At 42.8% G+C, this 15,170-nt stretch overlaps 1 protein-coding gene across 2 annotated transcripts in view; it reads right to left on the reverse strand.

The window, feature by feature from the left end:
• The window catches only part of CCDC68 (coiled-coil domain containing 68), a 167,100-nt gene that overhangs the window by 100,438 nt on the left and 51,492 nt on the right, over positions 1-15,170 (reverse strand). For both annotated transcript variants that reach the window (XM_085629985.1, XM_085629992.1), the window contains exons 5-7: positions 10,002-10,127; positions 7,815-7,943; positions 6,163-6,245 (exon numbers count right to left, since the gene is read on the reverse strand). In XM_085629985.1, coding sequence (XP_085486111.1) covers positions 6,163-6,245; positions 7,815-7,943; positions 10,002-10,127 — 338 coding nt within the window. The remainder of the gene's footprint in view (positions 1-6,162; positions 6,246-7,814; positions 7,944-10,001; positions 10,128-15,170) is intronic.

A 15,170-nucleotide genomic window follows, 5' to 3' on the forward strand; every position in this document is an offset into this window, starting at 1 on the left:
TGTAATGCAAAAGCATTCTATTGGCATACAGAGTGTGAAAGGCCCTTCTTCAACAGACGCTGGTTGTGGGAAGAAGACAAGACACCTCAATGGCCTAGTTCATGTGGAAAATCAAAACAACCTAGGGCAGAAATGTGGGGTTGATGCAGAGAACAACGCTAGCTGTGTAGACATGAGTAAATGCTCCTGGACTGCAAAAGCTTGAAACTCAATAATTCATCAAGGGAGGTTACTACGATTTATAAAGCCACCTTCTCAGACAAGAACTGTAGTTGACATAAGTCTAGGAGAGCAAAGGGAGGACACAAAAGTCCTGTGAGAATGACATTGAGGTTCCAGCCAGGTGTTAGATGTGACTTTAGAGATATTTCCCTCTTTAGACACTACATTAAGGCCTTAATTACTGGTATTTTAAGCAGGGAAGAATTTCTGTTCTGAAAGTACTATGCAACTGCTGTGAAGCGTAAGTGTACAGAAGTGCAGACAAGGCCTGCCTAGTATAAGTGTAGGAAGTGAGAAACAATCTCCTGCACAGAAATTTTAAAGGAACCTAACTGTTTGAGATGCAGAAATGCTTGTACCTTTGACCACTTTGCAGCATAACCGGTGCGCGTAGAAGATTTTCACATTATCACATACTCCTCTGGGGGTTTGAGGCAATCAAACTCTAGTAAGTCAGGTGCCAAATTGCAAGATTTAGCTGTTTGGAATCTGTGTGTCAGAGCTGATCCTGATGCTGAACTCTGGTGTATGCATGAGCTTTTCTTGAGGTCTGACCTACATCTGTAGGGGAATCAAAAACCAGGGCTGTTTTGTCCAGGTTAGTGCCACAAGGATGACTGTCAGGGACACCTGCCTCATTCCTCACCACTAACGAGATGACAGAGGGAGGTGGACCATTGTGCATTATTTATGGTCCACAGGTGGTACCCGGAGGTGAAGTGTCTATTGGTGGAGTCTCCCACAGCTACAGGGGCATGCGAAGGACTTGTGGGTGGAATTGCCACTCATGGACTTGTTAATGCATCCTGCTCAGCATGTGTGCAAAGTCATTCTCAACTCCCAGGAAATGCTCTGCCAACAGGTGAATGTTGTTGTGAATTGCCCAGTACCAAATAGGTTGGGATAGAACAGAGAGCTGGGAGGAGTGAGTGCCGCCCTGCTTCTGAATGTATAACAAGGCTGTTAAGTTGTCTGCCTTTAATTGTTTGGTTTTCCTTCTGTAGAAATAAAACTAATGCTTTCAGGGCTAGTCTTTATGTGGTGTCCTTGGTGCTGAGAAGTCCAGTCGTCTTGGACAGTCAACTTCTCCCAGTGGTAGTGACTGTACAAGGAAAGGAAGCTCGCCTAGTTGGCAATGCGTCAAAGTGAGACTGCCCAAGTGCTACCCACCATCCGACAGTGTTGATCATCTAGGATTCATTTTCAAGAGGTGGCCCCTCTCCTGTGGCCTGTGCAGAGACCCCTTTATGGGCATTATGCACCATTAAGGATCCTGGAATTATTTGACCCCTAACACAAGTCAGATCATCTGTGGCAGGCTTATAAATTGGTTCAACTCATGTGGTGACCACTCTGACTGTACTGGCCCTTTGAGGTTGTTAACTGCTGACTTCAGGATTCCCTTAGTCATTGTTAGATAATTTATTATGCTTTTGGTTGTGGTCAAGGATTTTACGAGAAAGTGGCCATCTGAATGACTGAATGGTATGCAGAACGGGATAGCTTAACAAGATATGGCTCTAGGTCAGGGTCACTCTGTGGGTCTACAGTATAAAGTTGGCATGGCCACCCCCCTTGTTGCCAAAAGAGGTCCTAATTGTTACATGAACTGCCTGGCTCTGAGCTTGTATCTTGTGGCTCAGGTGGTCGCAAGTGTGATGGGAACGGTGGTAGAGATGGAGGACATGAGGAGGTGTGAATGGTAGTGGAGGGAATGGCGCAGGACTCGTGGCTCAATCTCAAACCATTTAGCAGCTTACGGGCTCTTTCCTCCTGGAAGGAGAGAGGTTTCTTCCTTTGAATGAAGATGAGTGAGTACTGGTAGTTCAGAAAATTAATTGCCAGTGTCAGACTGGATATAACTTTAGCTTTTTTTCCCCATGATAACTGCCAACTTTTTGAAGATGGACCCCTCCAAGATGTCTGACCTCCGCAGCAAGGGTACCTTTGGCACAAACTTTGGTACCAGTTGTGGAGAGGTCTTTGACATTTATTTACTTGAGTTTTATATAGCGCTGGCTAGACCCGGAGGTATCAGAGTGCTTTACAAGAGTAACCACAGCAGTACAATAAATTACATGAAATTACACATTACAAAAAAACCAGGGGGTAGGGAAATGAGAATACTAGAGGATGGCAAAAACGAAGACGCTGGGTGAGGTAATGAAAAGCAGTGGGATAGTTGTAAAAGCGGCAGAAAGTAAGAGACAAGAGCAATCTAAGGGGCATGGGAGGGAAGGGGCAGGGGAGGGAAGAGGGAGGACAGAGAGAAAGGTGAAGGAAGGCAGAAAAGGACAGGAGAGAGATAGTGAGACAAAACGAGAGAGGGAAACAGATAGTAACGAGTAAGACAGCGAGGAGTGGGTCAGAGGCACAGGAGAGACAATAGAAAGGTCGCTGGGACGGAGGAAGAGATCGCCAAAATGGCGGATCAAGAGAAAGGTAGTAGAAGAAACGAGTCATAAAAAGAAAATGTCGGGGAGCGCTAATGGTCCAAGTCCGAAAGTCAAGGAAGCGGGCTACCATAGCCAGCAAGTCCGGAGGGAGAGAGGCAGTGGGTCCCAAAGTTACAGCCGCACCGTCCATGAGCAGCAGGGGCAGAGGTGTCCAATCCGGAGACCAGGGGTCAGGAAAGAAAGACCACGGGCGCCTAGGCAGCTGTCCGCAGATCGGGAGGCAGCAAAGTCAAAAACAAAGTTAAAGGAAAGCAGGAGAGGGCGTCTCACCAGAATGATAGCAGAAAGATGGGCTCAAGAGTAGTCGCAGAGAGCGGTGCAGATTCCAAACCTCCGGTGTGACTCAGATCGGCCCTGGAGGTTTAGGAATGAAGGGCTCCGAGCAGCCACAGAGAGCGGCGCTGGCACCCTCTCACCTCCGCCGTGTCTCCAAGTCAATCCATAAGTCCAGCGAAGGGGCAACGCGGGCTGGCTGAAGAGAAAGGCAGCAGCAATCGGTCCCAGAGACAGGACGGGGGGGGGGGGGGTCTCCGCCCGGCTCCTCAGCAACCCTCCCGAGAGACCAGCGAGGCATCGGCCACGAAGCGAAGGGGTCCGTCCAGCGCCTCAAACCAGGAAATGAAGAGGACAAGGCGGGGGGGGAGACAAAGACTAGCAGCGGAGTTAGGAGGGGAGCAATGCCCCATGCCCAGCTGGGTAGGTGTCGGCCGCGCCGAGATACCTGGGCCAGACACCCCTATAGCCGAGCAGAGCGGCTCCACCAGACATCGGCCATGCTGGCTCTGGAACTCCGCGGGAAAAAAACCTCAAGCGCCAACTCCGACGAGCATCTCCAGCTCACAAGCGCTGGAATGGAGCATCGAGGAGCATCAAGGACCCAGGTGAGTGGGTTAGTCCCCGGGCTTGGGTGTTTATTTGTCAGCTTGTTACATGCTTGATGGTGCCTTCAATGCAGAGTACTGCTTTCATGTGCCTCAGCGCCGAGTTGGTGGTCCAGAACGATGAGCTTTTGTGCCCTTGTGTGAGGCCCTCGTGGGAATGGACGCATCTTCGAGCTAGAGGTCTTGGCGCTGGAGGTGTTAGACCCAATGTTTATTCAGCTTCTTGCTCAGCTCCAAGCTTGATGCCCGGCATCCATGGGAGCAGTGGTCTGCCTCAGCCATTGAGCATGTAGGTGCCTGGGGCGGACCTTGAAGCACAGCTGGCACATGTGGTGTGTGCTATACAGCTGGCTCAACTATCTCAATCTTTTCTTTGATATCAGAGAACACTGCCTTTGGATCTTCTTGGGTTTGGCCTACTAGAATGCCTCCTGAGCACCCAGCATATCTTTTGCTGTCAATATATCAGGCACTATGACAACACTTGCCGCAGCATCCTCTGTTGTGCTCACCTTCTCTCCCTCCAATACCTGAGAAGTTTTTTACAAAGGGAGGCAAGGCAGACTTCAACGGATGTTTTGATCTGTTCTGGGAATCAGCAGAGGTTGCAGAGCTCATGGTGGTTCGAGGTAAAATCAAGTGCATTCCACAATGTTTTATTAGGAGTATTCTCGAGAGTATCTCAGTAGACTGCGGAGAAGATGATGGCTCAAGGCCGTGATGCATCGAGTTGTCCTATCCATTAGCCATCAATTCCCGAAGTCCCATCAAAGCAACAGAAGCCTCCTCAATGCAGGAGCGGTTTCAAACATAGGGCTGAAGAGGTAGTTACTGAACCAAGAAATGGACTAAAAAAACATAAGAAACCTGGTGCATACAAATGTGTCAACTCGAGCATCATTCCTGAATTTCTGAGCCTAATGGCTGACTAAGTAATTTTTGAGGTGGAGCCTGTCATCATGGACAAAGGGTAGTGTCACAACAGATCTGGTGATTCAACCTTCTTCGAAGAATAACAATTGTTGCATATGTTCACAAAGCAGGAATATGCAAAAAAGTTTTTGTTTTTGATCCAATATTCTCTCCCACTTTAGGAACAAACTAAATCCTCGGCTTTACGCAGACGCTAATTATTTTGGACCAATTATTTTGGACCAACCCCACTGGGCTTCAAAGAGGCCTCAAAGCCCTGCATTCTTATGTGGGCTTTGAAACTCAATAAGGATAAAAAAGCAAGGTCTTGGTTTTCAATAATTATTAAAAGGGGAAACAACTTTCATTGGTATTTGGAAGGAGGAGGGCAGTAACTGGTGCCCCATTTCACAAATATGTAGGTGGTGTATTAGTACAAAATAAGAAATTCTCATTACATATTGAATACTTGTCTGCTAAAAGTCTTTTACAGGCTACTACTTTATCATCAGATTTTAATGCAATGTGGAAAAACTGGTAAATTGTTTGATAAACGTTTGCAGTACCAAGATTCCATCAACTACTTGTAGAGTGCTTAACTACCTTAAACATCCTGAATGTGATTGAGGTAAAACCCGGAAGCCTCTACTGAATGCAAGGAAAAATCTTTCCATCTAAGCAATTCATTTACAATTAGTACTGTCTACTTCTGAATACAAAGTGTGGAGTGCAATAATGAGATGGAGCTACACAACCTATAAGGCAAAGTGAGACTCAATAAGTATCCTGTAAGAGGATGACTGCAAAATTGAAAAGAAAGTTTTAAATATTATGAAATCAATCCAATTTTATGTATAAACTGATATTTCCTTTGAGACATAAAATGTTATTACACTGACCAATTATTTCTCCTTGTTAATAAACAAAGTCACATTTGATGACCTATTTGTGGGAGATAAGATATTCGTTATTGTAGGAACAATGATTATCAGGTTATTGTTTAAACACAAAACCAGAGGTGGTGCAGTCCTACTTGTTATTTCTTAAATAGCATATGCTACATAGATTTAGTATAAAACTCTCAATATATGGTCTTCCTTTGAAATGTAATTTTTCCAAATGGTTTGTCACAAGTTAAGAACATCTTTGGCTCTCTGTAAGCATGTGAGCCAGGATCTTACCATGTCTCGATTGCGTGTCAAGCCTTAGTACATGCAATCCACTATTTAGGAAATAGATTTATTATAAACCATGGTATCACATGCAGGTTTCTTATTGTTCTATATAATTCAATTAAATGTGACTGATGTATGTAGAATTGATACATATTAAAAAAGATGTTTAGTTTCGTGAAGGTCTTTACGCGATTGATGATGTAACTAACAGGGTAATGCTTTTGTTTGAAATCCTTTTTGCCATTTATATTGACCTCAAATAAATGTCAGCTTACTATTTTGCAATATTTTCCAATCACAAACATACTTATTAACTTGTAACCCTTCAGATCACTGATCCCATTATATATGCAAATATGTACCATCTATTTAAAGTCATTAATTCATATTCTTAAAGAACTTAAGACAAGTACATAAACACAAAATGCACTTCATAAATATATATTTCTATTATTCATTCATCTACCCACATTCCGTTCATATGTTGAAACTTATTTCTTCTATTGGTTAACATACCCATTTATATTTTCTGAGGCTGACATCTTTGTTCGAAGCTGGTTTTCAACAGAAAATTTTCTTTCTACCAATATTTTCTTCTCCTATTGAAAGAGAAAAGCAATGTCATGGAACAGGGTAACCGATACTTTAGAAAATAAACTTGTAAATAAGGCTATTTCTCGAGGACTATTTAAAATAATGTTACACATCTACTTGACATCTGTCAGATGTCAAGTAGATGTGTAATTCTGTGCAAATTGTAAAGGGGGGTGAGCTCTTACAAGAACCTGTGGGCTAGTGTGTATCTTTCACTGGCATGATGATGGTCTTTTAATTTCAGACTGTCAATTTTGCAATGTTTTTAAATCTAGAATGAATATCCTCTCTGTTAGTAAGTTCATTAAATTATTAGGATTAGTATCCAACTTGGAGTTTTGCCTATTTTTGCTTCTGAGATTGCTGACCATTATGCCCTCTCTCAGGCACAGTCTTTATTTATTAATTGCCCTAGACTTCGCAACTTGCTTGCCTGAAAAACAACTAATGTTTGCTCTAAGAGCAAGAGAGAGCAGGACCCTTATATGAGTGGTTTCTAAAATTGCAGTCCCTGGGCAAATACTGATTTGTGCAGGGGTCATAGATCTACATTTTGCTAACTTTATCACCCCTGATAATTACTGAATGCATCAAAGATCGGTCCGAGTTAAATTATGGCAGGTCAAGCCTGCCCGAATGTAACATCACTAAACACCCAGAACATGAAGAGTTTAGTGCTGTAAGCACCTAACTCTACATGTTATTTCTTGCTATCTGAGAAAAACGTTTAAAAGGAGATATTTATTTCATGCGATAAATATCGATCCTCAGGGTATTGTTAATATTCCTGTGGGCAAGAGATTCTGGAGTATTATGTGTTCTCTCAGGCAGAGCCTTTTCTCATTAACTTCCCTAGAATTTCTCAACCAGCTTTCATACAAGAAAACTAATGTTGTTTACTCTAGGAACATGAGAGCTGAAGGCTTTCACAGGAGTGGTCTATAAAACTGAGGTTCCTGAGCAAACACCTAATTTCTCAGGCAAATAACCTTTGGATATTTATCAGGCACAATAAAATTCGCGCTAAACACCAGACCACTCATAATGAAGGCCTCAGTATTGGTTTGCAGTTGGGACATTAAAGGTTAACTGGTATATTGTTGCCTGGGACACTGTACCAGTGATAGCATCGACTGAAGGTTGCTACAGGAATGGGTGTATTTCAACCAGAACCTAAACCCCAGTTCAAGTATTTCACAGAGAAGCTGTACTACCCCTAATAGTATTCAGCTTGCCTCAATTAGCTATTGGTAGATCTTTATAAGCCGTCGGTCTAATATTATGACCTGCACAGTCACAATCCATGTAAGTTCTTCATATTACAGCATTACACCAACCATCAACAGTCACGTTCACACACTGTTGGGACTTCGGAGTTCAAAAAATTACTTTATCATGATCTATCTGGATTTTGAAAATTTCCATACAAAAGACAGTGTGTATGGATATCGGATTTTAAAGAACTTTGTGCATGCGATGGAACTCAATTTTGGTTATAATTATTCTTAAACTATTACAATTGCTTTGAAACTACATAAACGGACAGGAACAGAGCTATGAAGGTACAAGCCTACCTCTTCCATTCGCTTGATCAGGTTCTCCATGTCTGTGATTTTAATGTGCTTTTCTTGAACGCGATCAGCAACATCGTTTAGGCTGTCAATGCTTTCCTTAAACCCCTGCTCCTGTTCTTTTGCAGAAGACTTTATAGAAAATAGTTACACAATTATTAGTTCACAAGCATTCCTATGAAATGCACTTATGTCTATATGGATAATTACTAGAAGTCATTTAGAAATTAGTGCGACGAGACAGCCTTTAAAACATATTTTCAGTGTAGGAGGACTTTAAAACTCATTCTTTTATTTAATATTTGAAGATTATTCACAAAAAAGAAAATGTAAATACATATCATGTTAACTTCTTTTGAATATATAACCACCATTGAACCAGAGAAGACCTGGGGGAGGGAACCAGAGGCATGGGGTACTAGGAGCAGGCAACCTCCAACATATAAGGTTTAACACAAATGGGACCGCTCCCAGTTAAGTGACCAAGGTGCTAAAGTGTTAGATTGTGAGTGCAGGCATCTCACTAAAAGTGAAAGACTGGTCTCACACACCACCTGGTGTCATGCTTTATCATTGACCAGTCCTCACTCTCTAAAAACTTGGTTTGATAGAGTGCGGGCATACACCTGACGACAGGATGCACTTCTAAACTAAGTGGGGGCCCTTCTAAGAAAAAAGTGAGATTAAAAAGCCATTATAGATGTCAAATCAATTTGAATGTAACTGGCATCTATATGGTGATTACAAATCAATCAGTGGTCGGTGCGTTGGGGATTGTATTGTCCCCTCACCGTGGTGGGGGTGGTCAACATGTTTCTGCCAGTTGGTCCAGTAGGGTCCATGTCATTCATCAGGACCTAAAGGAAAAAAGTGTGGCTTCCACTCTTACCAGACTTTGGTGAGAGGGTTCCACTGCGTGGGGTGACCTATGTCACACTCACACTATGAAACAGGGAAACATGATGATTGGGCAACAATACAGCAAATATTCTGGCAGAGTTGGACAACTCGAGCAGGGGAGGACACATTAATACAATTATATTCCTCATAGCAAGAGGAGGGTTAATAGTGGTAATACTGTATCGAGTGAATCTCTCTTATTCTATGCATCATCTAGTATATTGCGGTCATCAGTAAAGTGTTAAAAAAAAAATTGTGGTTATACAATGTCGTCACGAGGTAGACCTTACAGCAATATTGGCATCATTCACAAGGCCATAATAGTCAATCCAACTCCTCCATATTTAGGTAAATTTGCAAGGACACCCCCTGCTCTTATAAGTTACCCCTTTGCTCGCCATAAATGAATCGATACCCCTCTTCCACTCAGTGAGCTTGGCCACTTCTGAAACTCCCCATTGCCTAGTTAAGTCTTGTTTGACCACAACGAGGCCCAAGTTACACAATAAAGGTTTCATTTGTAACACATCAAAATCATTAGGTATCCCCCAAAAGAATATATTTAGGGTCTGCCGGTATGTGTGCACTCCTAAAATTGCTTCGAGTTTGGATAGCACTTGGCTCCAGTATATTTGAATGGCCGGGCAAGACCATAATGTATGGATGAAGTCTCCCCATTCTCCCCCAACAGCGCAAGCAGTTCAGTGAGGCTCCTCTAACTATTTTATGCAGAGGAGCGCTGTCATAATGTATCCTATGCAGGATCTTAAATTGGATAAGATGCAATTATGCTCTAATAGCTACTTACCTCAGAAACATCAAAGCCGCCTCCCAGTCAAGATCTTCAAACATACCAACATCTGTCTCCCAGGCCACCCCACCCGTAATTTTAAGAGGTCATCAGGCATGTTGTTATTAATAGGTTTGTAAGTGTAGGATACTACTTTTTCTCATAGCTCATCTAGTAAGAGCCGTCCTTCTAAGGACGCAAAGTTCGAAAGATCTTGGGTATGTTTGTTCATCTTTTACCATACCTTTAATTGAACAAATATTTGGATTTCATTTAGCCAAATGTCATCTAACTGAAGCATGCTGGAAGTAAAAAAATTGAAACTCAAATTAACTAATACCCAGCGTAGAGTACCTACAGCTCAAATTTCTTTGAGGATCTAGAGACATGTGCAAGCATATGGAACACAAATTACCATGAATCACAAGTAAGTGTTTACACATTCAGTATTCACATATTAACAAATACGACTGTTCAGTATGATCCATGTTGTTTAGTACCTGGATAATAATATTCTGTTCATTATGCTTTTTCCTCAGCTCCTCTGCTCTTCGGTGGTAATTCTCATAGAGTTTACGTGATGCATTCCGCAGTGCCTGTGCTCCCGCTTCACGGGTGGCTTCCAACTGGAGAACAACAATGAGAACGTCAGATTATAAAAAATCCCACATGATCAATGTACCAATTTAAGGACTTCAGAGAACAGCAATGCTGTCTTTTCTTATTATATAACACTGCAGCACATTTTCCAACATCCGTTTCTAAAACCATTGAATTCACAACAAATCTACCTGCACACTGAATACTTCCATTTCATTGCAACAGAAGAAGGAATGGTGCCACAAAACAAAATTCTTAATAAGAATCTTAGACTAAAAGGCCTGTATTTCTTTCTTTAGGGATTGTGCTCACATTCGACACCTACCGAAATGTTTCAAGTTTCTTATATTTCAGAAACCCTTCTACAATTCATTGCACATATGTAACTGCTAAATTTAAAATTCTTCAAATACTCTAACATACCAAAATAGGACATAATTTCGACATTCAACTACAGAGAGTCTGTATGCAGCATAGATGTTTGTGCTTTTAAGATGCGATAGAAAGGAGATAATATGGAGATCTAACACAAACATTTGTATCTTCCACACATTTAACATGGGAGATGCCTTGGGATGGTAGTTCCATGCCGGTAGAACATGTAAAAGGATACTAGACTGCACAATATCTGCAAGGTGTTCTGTATGAGAAGGAGAGTCGTAATTAGGGGACATTTCAAGAATTGCACTTTGTTGTGTGTTTTGTAGTACTACAAGAGTACTAATCACTTAATATATGTTATTCACAACCCTACATGTGGAGACCTCCACCTCACCTACCTTTTCCAGGCAGAGCTCCCCACCGTGTGTGTGAGGAGATCTCCGTACACATAGTTATACGTTTTAGTAGTAAGTGTGGGAGAAATCTAGTGGAGTAGCTAAAAATTGGGAAATACTTACTACTAAATAAGAGGGAATTAGAGAGGGGTCAGGAGGGGCTTAGGGAGTGGGAACAAGGGGTTTGGAGGGACATGGAAGCAGGGGACTTGGAAAGGTGATTCCGGGACTGCTAGGCCACTCTGGAAGTGGGTCTCAGGGGTCTCAACGTCCCTCGATGGGTGCCCGTTTCTGGTGTCATGGGAGTCAGGAGTGGACTTTTCCTCTTACTGTTTGGAGATGGGGATCCGGAACCCCGCATATTGATATGGTGCAGATCCTGTAGGTCCTGGTGCCTCCAAACTTGGTGGAGAGGTAGATCTGACCCCCAGTAGCTGGTGTACCGATTTTGGTGTGGATGCTACTTTGGGGTCACGAGGGAGCAGCAAGTCGACAACCCAAACTTTTTGGGATTGGTGCCTGCGGTGTGCAGGGAAGTGTTGGCTTCACTACAAGGGAGGTTCTTGGCTATTTCTCAAAGTCTGGAGGAGCTCCAGGGAACTTCTGCAGCAGGGCTTCAGGTCTCGGGCAGGGAGTCTTCTTTTTACTGGTCTTCTTCTTGTCCATCGATCCAAAGTTTTTAGGTCTTGGGGTGCCATCTAAATACTCCATTTAGGGGGTTACAAGGCGAGACGGGTAGTATCCAATGGGCGACCTACCTTTAGGGTGTCTGCACCCTCTAATGACCTCTTTCTGTGGGAAGGGGCATATCCTAGCCCTGATAAGTCGTTTGTCCCCAATCTCAAGATGGTAGATTTCCCAGAGGTTCACATCGCCTGCTGCATCTGTGGGGTGGGGCTTTCTGAGTGTGGAGACTCCCCCATATCTAACTTCCCACGTGTCCTTCCGCCAAATGTGGAGCAGGACTGGTGGGTAAACATCCCCCACTATATGGGGGAAGTCTGGCTCAATTTCACAGGTGGCAACATCTTTGAAGCTTACCGCTCTGGAAGACCATTCCGGGCTGGAGGAGGTGTGAAGCACCTCTGCCATGAGCTGGCTTTGTTTCTGGCCTCTGAGTGTGCAGGATCTCACCCCACGAGGTCAGAAAGCTGTCTGGTGGTGGTAGGCTGGCCACCAGTGCTCGATAGGTTTTCAGGGGCCCCTCTTAAGGTTCCCTGTGTGCATTTACTAATAAATCCAACACTGTCATCAGTTAGGATTTATCAAGACAAGATGTTTGGTACAAAGCATCCTAAGGTACAGTGAAGCCATCATGGACCTAGGAAACTCGTGGTGACAAGTATCCATCCTGTGTACTCTTTATGGCTTTCCTGTGTGCATTTCAGAATGGAGGGCCATATCTGCTCATGCAGATATGTCCACACATGGGTTACAGTGCACCCTGCCTTATGGCTAGAAGGCCTGCAGTAGGGGTGACTTACCTATATCTCATGCAGTGTCTGTGGGCATGGCACACCGGGGTGAGTGCCAGGTCGACTCTTCACATTTCTCAGCACCAAGACACACAGCCTGCAATGGTAGTTTGCATATCCTTCGTGATGGATCCCTAGGGTGTTACAAGACATGCTGCAGCCCTAGGGGACCCTCTTCAGTACCCATGTCGTAGGTACCAGGGGTGCCACTTATTAGGGACACAGAGGTGAATGAAGTGGTGCCAATTATGGCACAGTTTTGGGAAAGAGATCTGGCACAGGGAACCTGGTTTGCAGCGACCCAGTGCACTTACAGTTCAGTCACATCAAGCAGAAATTGAGGGCTCACCAGGTCAAAATAGGCACTTTCCTACAATAGTCCTCTGGAAATTCTGCAATGCCATCCTCACAGGAACTCCAAAATGCCGCCTTGCGCCCCTCAGAGCAGTTCTCAATGCGGCTGCCAGGCTTCTCACTGGAAGTAAGCGATTTGACCACATCTCACTTTCCCTCAAGAGTCTCAATTGGCTTCCCACTGAAGGAAGTTGCTTTTTCAAGTCAGCTTGTCTCACCCACAAAGCCCTTCATACCAACAACCCCAAATACCTTAAAACCAAACTTTAGAGAGCAGGAAGAGTAAGAGTTCGGGCACTAAAGCTCCAACTCTCTTCCTCTCAAAACCTCCTAATCTGAAGAAGAAATCATCCCGGGCACGACCCTTCTCAGGAAATGCTCCTAAAACCTGGAACTCACTCCCTAAGGATCTCTGCTGCAACCCCTCTTTTGTTCTCAAAACTCTACTGCTCAATGATTACTCTACCAAAGATCCAAACCACACTGACTGTATTGTTCTATAACTTTTCTTCCCCAACTGTTTTTGACATATATGTATCCCCACATGTACTTCTAGTAAAACTTTCTTATAACCTGTTAAGCACTCCAATACCTTCGGGTCTAGCTAGCGCTATATAAAACTCAAAAATAAAATATAATAAACTAAATAAGCACCCAATACAAAAGAGTAAGCCCACAGCTGTTAACGAATCGCACTTCTGAAGTAATCACAGCTCACAACGTCCCAAAACTGTAGTAGTATTCCAGCCAAGCATTGCCCAGCACCACACATGGCCTCTTACGGGTTCTGCCACACACTCTTACAGAAAATAGTGGAGGGGAGGGCTTCAATAACACCCCATTAGAAAGAATATTAAATAAAAAATATTTAAAGTTATATTGAATTTGAAAATAAAATTACTACGTACCTTTTGTTTAAAAATAAAACATTTTAACTTTAAACCCAAAAATTCAAATTAAACAACCATTTTTTAAATCATTTTAAATAATATTTGTAAGTTAATTTAAGAGGGTTAATTAAAACATGTATTAACTTTCAACTTGATGAGTTAATGTGCGGTTTTTTGTTTTTTTTTTAGCTCTATGGTAAAAATTATTTTAAGTTAAATTATATTTCTATTTTACATTAAAATTAGTTTACTTCCATTTTTTCAATAATTAATAAATGTTCTTATTTTTTCCTGTACTTTACCATAAGGAGTCACTACCCAGGTGGCGTAGACCTCTGCTTATGTGTGGAGACTTGCTAGTAGGAACTTTACACTCGTAAATCTTGTTCTCGAAAAGTTGACTCCCAGTTTTGAGGGGGTGGAGGCATTAAGGTCTGCACCTAGCACTGAATTTACACTCCGAAATGGTAAATAGCACAAATGTCAAGTTACTATTAGGCACAGAAGAAAATTTACAGTTTTGTGTAGGCAAGATGCAAAGATTGTGTCAGTTTATGTACAATTACAAAGACTCATGTACACAGTGTTGAATTGTGTCACACTGCACGAGCACCTGTGCAAACATTAGTAAGTGTGGAGCTTATTTTCTGTAGGGAGAAGGATGATGTCCCAAAGTGATTTCAAAAGGTCCTTTTTTAGTACTAACTTTCTTATTTACACATTCTGTTTTGTGAACTGCTGAAACACTCTGTACAGTGTTTCCTGGTAACAAATAACGTTTTTCACAACAAAAATATTCGAACCTACTGGCTTTGCCAATGTTTGCTTTTTCTTACATCGGTTCTCGTAAAACAATGGGTGTTTGATAGAGTGGGGTGGAAACCCTACTCAAGCAACAACCACAACCCTTGTCCGGGAGAACCACAACCCTTGTCAGGATGAACCACAAAAAGTCAGCATGTGCTTCACTCTTTGGTAGGTTGACACAAAAGCAGTCAGGCTTATACTAGAGGCAATGTGTAAAGTATTATGCAGCACACAAACCAAAATGAAAACAGTACAAGAAAAATCCCACACCAATTTAAAAAGAGAGTATTTTTGAATAAATAAAATGACAACAAAACAAATTAAATCCAATCAGTAGAACCAGAGGTATACATTTTTCATGTTTTTAGTGAAAAATTGAGCCCAAAAGAACAAACTACCAACAGCAGATATATGGTCATGCGAGTCCAGGCCAAAATCACAAGTTAAGGCCAACTGTGACTGAGTGTGGGTCAGATACAGCTACCAGGTTCGTCTCTGTCAAGTGTTACCTTTGGACTTAGGGGAAATTCTGAAGATTTCCCAAAGAAGGTTCAGTCTGCTGCAGGACAAGGCAGAAGCCAAGAGGAGGTAGTCAACGAGAGGGGGGAGGAGGAGGGGGGGGGGGTGGAGCCCTAGATGAAGTCTTGGTGAAGGCAATGATGGCAGAAAAAGCTCGGAGCCGGAAAGGCTGGATTTTCAGGCCGAGGAGGTCATCAAGCTCCTCAGAGGTTTTTCTCAAGTTCCGGTACCTCTAGCCAAAATATGCT

Source organism: Triturus cristatus, chromosome 2_1, assembly GCF_964204655.1.
Source record: "Triturus cristatus chromosome 2_1, aTriCri1.1, whole genome shotgun sequence".
Lineage (NCBI taxonomy): Eukaryota > Metazoa > Chordata > Amphibia > Caudata > Salamandridae > Triturus > Triturus cristatus.